The sequence below is a fragment of the Oncorhynchus clarkii genome, chromosome 7 (assembly GCF_045791955.1).
Source record: "Oncorhynchus clarkii lewisi isolate Uvic-CL-2024 chromosome 7, UVic_Ocla_1.0, whole genome shotgun sequence".
Classification (NCBI taxonomy): Eukaryota; Metazoa; Chordata; class Actinopteri; order Salmoniformes; family Salmonidae; genus Oncorhynchus; species Oncorhynchus clarkii.
The window spans coordinates 41,427,874-41,437,861 of NC_092153.1; the positions used below are offsets into that span (position 1 = coordinate 41,427,874).

At 44.6% G+C, this 9,988-nt stretch overlaps 1 protein-coding gene across 1 annotated transcript in view; it reads right to left on the bottom strand.

Moving 5' to 3' along the window:
* LOC139413312 (kazrin-like) overlaps window positions 1-4,905 on the bottom strand; it is a 157,260-nt gene extending 152,355 nt beyond the window's left edge. The window contains exon 1 of the mRNA XM_071160527.1: window positions 4,177-4,905. Coding sequence (XP_071016628.1) covers window positions 4,177-4,252 — 76 coding nt within the window. The 5' untranslated portion in view covers window positions 4,253-4,905. The remainder of the gene's footprint in view (window positions 1-4,176) is intronic.
* Window positions 4,906-9,988: the final 5,083 nt, after the last annotated feature.

The following is a 9,988-nucleotide window of genomic DNA, read 5'->3' on the forward strand; positions in this document are numbered from 1 at the left end:
CACATCACCATTTGGAAGTCCGACAGACAAATCTGAGTTTGGCGGATGCAAGGAAAACGTTATCTACCCGAATGCATAGTGCCAACTGTAAAGTTTGGTGGAGGAGGAATAATGATCTGGGGTTGTTTTTCATGGTTCGAGCTACGCCCCTTAGTTCAAGTGAAGGGAAATGTTAATGCTACAGCATACAATGACATTCAAGATGATTCTGTGCTTCAGACTTTGTGGCAACAGTTTAGGGAAGGCCCTTTCCTGTTTCAGCATGACAATTCCCCCGTGCACAAAGCGAGGTACATACAGAAATGGGTTGTCATGATCGGTGTGGAAGAACTTGACTGGCCTGCACAGAGCCCTGACCGCAACCCCATAGAACACCTTTGAGATGAATTGGAACACCGACTGCGAGCCAGGCCTAATATCCCAACATCAGTGCTGGATCTCCCTAATGCTTTTGTGGCAATGTTCCGACATATAGAGGAAAGCCTTCCCAGAAGAGTGGAGAGACTGTTATAGCAGCAATGGGGGGGGACCAACTCCATATTAATGCCCATGATTTTGGAAAGAGATATCCGACAAGCAGGTGTCCACACACTTTTGGCAATTTGTACTACTTATGTGCTAACACTAGATTGATTGGTGCCAAAGTGAACACTCGCCATTGATACAAAAAATTGTTACTGCCTGGGCTTATTATGTTAGCTAGTGGGCTTATTCAGTTAGTTTACCCAAAATATGCCATCTGCAAAAAGCAAGACAGGTGGTGCAGATCTATCATTCAGGCCATGCACTTGCATTCATGATGAGATAAGTAGCTAACGTTAGCTAGCTAGCTAAATTAAAATGTGTGACTAAAATCAGTGTGGCAAGCATTTGCCTGAATTTTGTAATGAATAACATGCAGTGCCTTCGGGAAGTATTCAGACCGCTTCATTTTTCCCACATTTTGTTACGTTACAGCCTTATCCACCCAAAAATTACATCGTTTTTCCCTCAATCTACACACAACACCCCATAATGACAAAGAAAAAACAGGTTTTTAGAAATGTTTGCAAAAAATAAAAAACTGAAATATCACATTTAGTATTCAAACCTTTTACGCAGTACTTTGTTGAAGCACCTTTGGCAGTGATTACAGCCTCAAGTCTTCTTGGGTGTGACGCTACAAGCTTGGCACACCTGTATTTGGGGAGTTTCTCCCATTCTTCTCTGCAGATCCCCTCGAGCTCTGTCAGGTTGGATGGGGAGCATCGTTACACAGCTATTTCCAGGTCTCTCCAGAGATGTTCGATCAGGTTCAAGTCCAGGCTCTGGGTGGGCCACTCAAGGACATTCAGAGACTTGTCCCAAAGCCACTCCTGCATTGTCTTGGCTGTGTGCAAAGGGTCATTGTCCTGTTGGAAGGTGAACATTCACCCCAGTCTGAGGTCCTGAGCGCACTGGAGCAGGTTTTCATCAAGGATCTCTTTATACATTGCTCCATGTATCTTTCCCTCGATCCTGACTAGTCTCCTAGTCCCTACTGCTGAAAAAATATTGCCACATCATCATCCTGCCACCACCATGCTTCACCGTAGGGCAAGGTGATGAGCGGTGCCTGGTTTCCTCCAGACATGATTGCTTGGCATTCAGGCCAAATAGTTCTATCTTGGTTTCATCAGACCAGAGAATCTTGATTCTCATGGTCAGAGTCCTTTAGGTGCCTTTTGCCATACTCCAAGCACGCTGTGATGTTCCTTTTACTGAGAAGTGGCTTCCATCTGGCCACTCTGACATAAAGGCCTGATTGGTGGAGTGCTGCAGAGATGGTTGTCCTTCTGGAATGTTCTCCCATATCCACAGAGGACCTCTAGAGGTCACGCTCTGTCAGAGTGACCATTGAGTTCTTGGTCACCTCACTGACCAAGGCCCTAATCCCCGATTGCTCAGTTTGGCCGGGCAGCCAGCTCTAGGAAGAGCCTTGACGGTCCTAAACTTCGTCCATTTAAGAATGATGGAGGCCAATGGGTTCTTGGGGACCTTCAATGCTGCAGAAATGTTTTGGTACCGTTCCCCAGATCTGTGCCTCGACACAATTCTGTCTCAGAGCTCAACAGACAATTCCTTTGACCTCATGGCTTGGTTTTTGCTCTGACATGCACTGTCAACTGTGGGACCTTATATAGACAGGCGTGTGCCTTTCCAAATCATGTCCAATGATTTGAATTTACCACAGGTGGACTCCAATCAAGTTGTAGAAATATTTCAAGGATGATCAATGGAAACAGGATGCACCTGAGCTCAATTGAGTCTCACAGCAAAGGGTCTGAATGCTTATGTAAGATCTGTTTTTTATTTGTAATACGTTTGCAAAAAAAAATCTAAAGACCTGTTTTTGCTTTGTCATTATGGGGTATTGTGTGTAGACTGATTTTATTGTATTTCATCCATGCTGTAACATAACAGAATTTTGAAAAAGTGAAGTGGTCTGAATACTTTCAAATGCACTGTACTTCTCCACTGTACCTAAGGTAAACTAAAAAAGTGTTGTATTTACTGCCGTAAATATTCAGAACAAGAATATAAACGGAACATGCAACAATTTCAAAGATTTAGTTCATATCAGTCAATTGAAATAAATTAATTATGCCCTAATCTACGGATTTCACATGACTGGGAATACAGATATGCATATGTTGATCACAGATACTGTACCTTTGAGAAAAAAAAAGTAGGGGCGTGAATCAGAAAACCACCATTTGCCTCATACAGCACGACACATCTCCTTCGCATAGAGTTGATCAGGCTCTTTATTGTGGCCTGTGGAATGTTGTCCCATTCCTCTTCAATGGCTGTGCAAAGATGCGGGATATTGGTGGGAACTGGAACACGCTGTCGTACACGTCAATCCAGAGCATCCCAAGCATGCTCAACAGGTGACATGACTGCTAAGTATGTAGGCCAGCTTCCAGGAATTGTGTGTTCAGCTTCCAGGAATTGTGTACCGATCCTTGCGAAATGGGGGCACGCAGATGATGAGCTTCCCTGAGACGGTTTCTGACAGTTTGTGCAGAAATTCTTCAGTTTGAAAACCCACAGTTTCATCAGCTGTCTGGGTGGCTGGTCTCAGACAATCCCGCAGGTGAAGAATACAGATGTGGAGGTCCTGGGCTGGTGAGGTTACACGTTGTCTGCGGTTGTGTAGCCGGTTAGACGTACTGCCGAATTCTCTAAAACAAGTTAAGGCAGCTTATGGTAGAGAAATTAACATGGCAACAACTCTGGTTGACATTCCTGCAATCAGCATGCCAATTTGATTAGATTGGCAAAGTTGAAATGCTCACTAACAGGGATGTAAACAAATTTGTGCCCAAAATTTGAGAGAAATAAGCTTTGAGTGCATGGAACATTTCTGGGGTCTTTTATTTCAGCTCATGAAATCATAATTTAGAGTATCTGTTAATCCTTTGGGGAACAATTAGTGTAAAAAAGGTCTGTTTTTCCATTCCTCCGCTAAAAAAACGATATATCGGCAGATACATCAGTAATCGGTGACTTCCGCCTCCCTAAAATTGGAATCGGACCCAAAAATCCCATATCAGTCGGGCTCCAATTTTAGGGAGCAATATACATGTATTTTTTACATTCGTGAAAATAAAAACGTGGTGTGTGTCCGTACTGTGAAGAGTGTCATGGGTGACAACCCTGCTGTGAGATGACACCGCTACAATATAATGAACCCCCTCCTCCACATACTGTACCAACACTTGACATGTATCAGCCGTACTAGTGTTTTACTCAGCCCTGCCATTGTTTCAACTCAACACAGCAACAGAGGTATTAATCATGAGTACCCGACTACTACACAAACTGCACAGTTCCACATGGGCACAAAAACAAAACATCCTGCAACCTAAAGCCCCTGGGTGCAGACCACTGCATTTACCCTTCATATCAACCTACAGTACATAGAAACACCAATTTACTCCAGAGAGACTAGAGCAACAGTAATCCCATCTCAGCCTCATCTCTATCTGAAACAGTCTCTCCAAGCACCAGCTGAAGTGACAGCCAGGAGATCCGTTAAAACTGACAGACAGAGCAGGCTTGTTATCGACCTGATCTGGGAGTGATCTCCAGGCAGCCGATGGGGGATAAAACACTGACATGTTTAACAAAGGTGTATGTTTGGTTACTCACTAGCCTGCATGAGCTGTCCCTGACGTCCGAACACCTGGGAGAAGGTGGCAGGGCTGCAGGTGAGGGTGTCCTCCATGGCTGTCCCACTGGCCCACGCTGTGCACACGAGGGGGATGAAGGTCAGAAACACTGCGTCACGTCGAGGCGGAGAGAGAGGGGAGAGAAAGAGAAGCAAAAAGAGGAGAGAAAGAGAAAGAAAAAAAGAAAGAAAGAAAGGGAGAGAGGCTTGTTGAGGGCTTCCAAAGTCCAGAGCGTGAGTTGTCCTGGAGTCTGGAGAGAGCGAGTTGACTGCCCTCCACTGGACCAGTCCTGCTGCTAGTACTGCTGCCGCCAGAGAGAGAAACAGTCCACCGCTCACACCGACACGGGCAGAGCTTCTCACTGCACAGATAGAGAGGGGGTGTGCCTGCGTGAGTGTGTGTGTGTGCGTGTGAGCTCTTGCGTGGTAGAGTTCTGGACGTGCCTGCGTGTGTGTGTGCCTGTGAGTGTGTGTGTTAAGAGTGAGAGAGTGCCGGAGTGTTGGAGGAAGCAGCAGAGAGAGAGCCCTGAGTGCAGCTGTTCCAGTAGTGCTGTGATCTTGCTCTATGTCTGTGCAAGGTTGACAGCAGGTTCTGTAGCTGAAGGCAGAGAGCAGAGCAGACACAGGCTGGATTCTCCAGCAGGTGAAAGTCACACCTCCCTCCCCTCTCTCTCTTCCTCCCTGTGTGTTGGCAGCAGGCAGGAGCCTTGTATTCTGGGCATGGGTGGTGGAAAGACGATTGTTGTTCTCTGATCTGTTGAGCATGCCCCCTTTCTCCCCTCCCTTTGCCTTCCCTCCGTTCCTCAACCCTCCCCTCTCTATAGCCCTCATTTGCTGTGCTTCAGCAATAACATCTCTCTCCCTCCCTCCCATTGCAAACCCCCTCTATCTATCTTAGAGCCGGAGCTGCCGCTGGGAAACGGATTTCTGCAACCCCAGCTCTTCATTTCTCCCTGGTGCTGGAAAACGGGATGAGGGAGAAAGAGGTTGCATACAAGTATGAATTCTATATTTGTCACCTAAGGCTTCACCTTCAAAAAGCAGAACGGAAAACACTGAATATGAACTGAAAACGAGCAAGTAGCTTACTTGAAACCATTATTAATGTATTATACTGTTATATATAGTGTGTACAGAAACTGCTCTGCTGTTGCATTTGACTAATTGCATTTAATGAGATGAGTGCCAATGCTTATACGCATCTGAAAACACATTAATGTCCACCTGTTGAAATGAAGGGAATATCCAATTTAATTGAGAGAATATTACCTCAGATCCTGAGGCACCTTGAAGCGTAGTGCTCATTATTTATGTAGGTGTTGGCATGGAAACCGCCACCCTCAGACAAATGATGACACTATTATTCCTATACAATAATTGAATTATGGCACCGAACCCATATTCCTCTCAGTGAGTCCACCTCTCTTTCTCCGTTCTGTTCAGGTCCTGAGCCTTTTGCGGGATGTCCGCCAGCTCCTCCGACAAGCTATTTCCCTGTTAGCAAAACTTTCCCGGGAAGCCCATTGTCACTGAGCCCTCTCACACACACTGAGGGGACCTGGGCATAGAACTCACATCCTCTTTTTTGAATATTTTTTTTTTTTTAAATCAGGAAACATTAGAGCAGGACACTCCAACAGTGGGAGGTCAGCGCTCGGTTGGCTAGCTAAGGCAGGTAAAAAGATCTGGCCTTCGACGTTAGCTTGTCAAGTGAATAATTAGCCATAGGCATACACATGCTTCGACCATCTTCAGGTGAATATTCAGCCAATCTAAGACGTTCAAGTAGGTGAACAGTTCACCACATAGTGTAGGTAACTGAAAAGTACCCTTATCTCACAAACACACATGCAGATGGACAGAGGAAAATAGATCCTATAGGGCCAGATATGAACTGAGTCTCTGGTACAGGCTCAGCTGTTGCATGACATGAGCAACGACAACAGACACAGAGAAGATGGCTCCTCACTGACATCTCTGCCTAACTCGGAGTGACGCCCGCTGGAATTCATTATTCATCCCCTCTCGAACTTCGTTGGCTTTAATGCCATTCTCTTTGAACAGGAAGTCAGGACTGGGAAAGCTTTTTTTAGGACACAGAAGGCTGGGCGCTATGATGTGTGAGCAGCAGCAGTCATGCCCCTCCCACAGAGCTCGCTGACACTTTCCTATAGAGAAGACAGACTACTATATTCCTCAGGGTTTAGGAGCAGCAGAGGGTTTGGAACAACGGAGGTTACAGAGCGATGAGGCTTACAGCGCCGCAGAAACTGCACCCCTTTAGGACTAGGATAGGTTCCTGTCTGAATTCACAAGCGATAAACACTGCAGTCTTACGGTTATGCTGAATTTGCGTGGTACTTTATATCTGCAGCATTAGTAGTGTGTCCATGCACTTTCTAAATCTGCCAGCTTTCCTCTGTATCATAGTTTATTTAGTGCTCTCTGCCAGCCTGGTACAGAGCTGCATGGGATTGCATTTTTATGAATCCGGCTGAGGCCCTGTACACAGCAATCAGGAGTGCAATGATATTTCATTCTGACAGCTGGGGCATGGCACAGCGCTCCTCTCCCCACACACACGGGCTGCAGAGCACCCATAAACAACAACACCGACCCACGAGGGAACCATAAACCAAACCGCCCATGGCACCAGGGGAAAGATAAACACGTCGCACCAGCCCACTGAATAAAGACCCTCTCAAATCAAATTCACACACACGACATTTAATCCGTCATTCGTCTATCAACCGTATAGCTCCACACACCTTTCTAGTGATACAAATTCATTAGAGAAGTTCTAGTCCTGAAGACATTCCAATTCTCCCGCGACCAGGGCGGTTTAATGTTGCCGCTGCTTGCTCGTCTAGTGTGTGGGCTTGATCAATCAAAAATCTAATAAAATTCAAGGCCATTAACGCGTGAGAGAGAGTGTGACGGATGGGGCTTGGACAAAACTAATTTCAGCACAGATGCACGCAGGCCAAAACCTGACTCTAAGCGTATTCATGGCAACGCAGCATCAATGTGACGGAGATGCACAGCATTGCATCCAGTAAGCTAACCTGCTTTACTTGCCAGTAAAATACGTTTTATTTCACTGTGAACGACACTTACTTTGTCCATGGTGTGATACAGATCTGAAAAGACAGGGAAAGACTGACCAGAATGTTATCTAACAATAATGGTACCAATAATATTGCTATTCTCAATATTTAAATCAAACAGAGGGAAGGGTGTAGTAGAAACTGACGTAGTGGCATAATAAATATGAGCCCTGTGGACTACAGCGAGTTTCGTATTTCTGATGACTGGCAGCAGCAGTAATGAAAAAGACAGGTAGGATTGAGGAAGAGGCTAGAGAATCCCCCGCATGTCCAACATCAGCACCAAAGTTTACACCTCTAAATAAATGTCTTGAGGGTTCGTGTCAGATGAATGCACTCCATCCCAGATAAAATGCAGTTTAGACTGCATGCTGTAGAAACCTGAAAACAAAGCTCACAATTAGCATTTGGAACATGACAAATACATACAGCAAAGTACAATTGGTATTTGGAGGACAGGTGGTTAATATTGTGTAATTTAATGGCAGATGGTAAACATTTCTGTGTTACTTTAAAGCTTTTAATCTAGTACTCAAATCTATTATTAACTCTGACCTCTGGTCATATTGATGTCTAACTTGTGTTGCTGTTTTAGCACCAGTCTCAGACGTCTCAAGGTCACGGTGTCCTGGCCACTCTGATTTTCTGATGAGGTCATTTCCTGGTCAAGCTGCACTGAAACAATACATCTCCTGGAACAAAGATAGCGATTCCACTGTCAGAATAAATCTGATGCAATTTGTATGCAGTGCTCATAACTTTCAAGTAGAAAATTCACAGTGACTCTTCAGCAGTTTGCATACTGATAGGTGACTCAGGACTCATTTGCACACAGGTCATTGTTGTTCATGAGGCTGACTGAAAAGTGTCAAGGCTCAATTGCCTGTCCCAGAACAAGCCTTTCACAAGGTATCACCCACGCAGAGGAACGAGTCGAGGGCTGTAGGCATGAGATGACTCACATGTCAAATTTACTGACAAGTGTGCAACACTCAAAATAGACTCAAATCACAGGAGCTAGCAAGCCAGCCATGGTCCTCTGACAGTCCACATATAACTTTTGATACGCCTTGATTACAGTATCTATCTAAACTTCTTTTTTTTTTAAAGAGAACATTCCAATTGGTCACAACTTGCCAATGCCAAGACAGGCCTAGATTTATCAGCCACCCGGAATATTACATGATGTACTCTGTCAAGGGTAGACTAAGGAATAAATAAACAGAGCATTTGGCATTCTGACCACAAGCCAACTCCAGCAGCAATGCCTCAGGTAATATTCTGTCTCTACAGCAAACAAATAATGACAGACTACAGCTTTAGCATTACAGCAAGATAGTTCATCTAGAGGGGGCTAATCACGCTTCAGGTAACTTTTGATCTTGATTGAAGAAATGAATATCTATTCTTTGGCATGTCGAGAACACCCCTTCTCTTTTTTCCACATTTTGTTACGTTACAGCCTTATTCTAAAGTGGATTAAATGTAAAAGAAAATGTCCCTCAGTCTAAACACAATACACCATAATGACAATGCGAAAACAGGTTCCTACAAAATGTTACCCTTCTATATAAGGTTCCACAGTTGACAGTGCACGTCAGAGCAAGAACCAAGCCATGAGGTCCAAGGAATTGGCTGTAGAGCTCCAAGACCGGATTGTGTCAAGGCACAGATCTGGGGATGGGTACCAAAATAATGTCTGCAGCATTGAAGGTCCCCAAGAACACAGTGGCTTCCATCAGTCTTAAATGGAAGAAGTTTGGAACCACCAAGACTCTTCCTAGAGCTGGCCGCCCAGACAAACTGAGCAATCTGGGGAGAAGGGCCTTGGTCAGGGAGGTGACCAAGAACCCGATGATCACTCTGACAGATCTCCAGAGTTCCTCTGTGGAGATGGGAGAACCTTCCAGAAGGACAACCATCTCTGCGGTACTCTATCAATCAGGCCTTCATGGTAGTGGCCAGACGGAAGCCACTTCTCAGTAAAAGGCACATGACAGCCCGCTTGGAGTTTGACAAAAGTCACCTGAAGACACTCAGACCATGAAAAACATGATTCGCTGCCAAGATTGTAGTGTCATACCCAAGAAGACTCGAGGCTGTAATCGCTGGCAAAGGTGCTTCAACAAAGTACTGAGTAAAGGGTCTGACTACTTATGTAAATGTGATAAAGTTTGCAATTTTTTATAAATACCCATTATGGGGATATTGTGTGTAGATTGATAAGAAAACAAAATGTAAAACATTTAGGAATAAGTGTAACGTAACAAAATGAGGAGAAAGTCAAGGGGTCTGAATACTTTCTGAAGGCACTGTATAAGTAGTGTATCAGTGTTTCTGAAATAGACTACATTTCAGTCAGACGGTGCATGATTACTGTTCAACATATCACTATGCCTCCCAAATAGGCCTAAATACTCACCACCATGTGACCAAGATGAGCAAATCTGTGCCTCACCTGGCTCAAAACAGATGCCCGAAAGTACGATGACTAAAGTTAAAAAGGACATAACCAAAACATATTAAATCACACATGGCAGCACACCGACGGCAAATTGAAAAAGGCTTTAATATATCAATTCGAACAATATGTTTTACATAATGAGGTCAACAGGGATACGTCTTTGTTCATTCATCCTCAAACATATATTAGAAGATTCTCCATTAATTTCACTCCGAAGAGAAT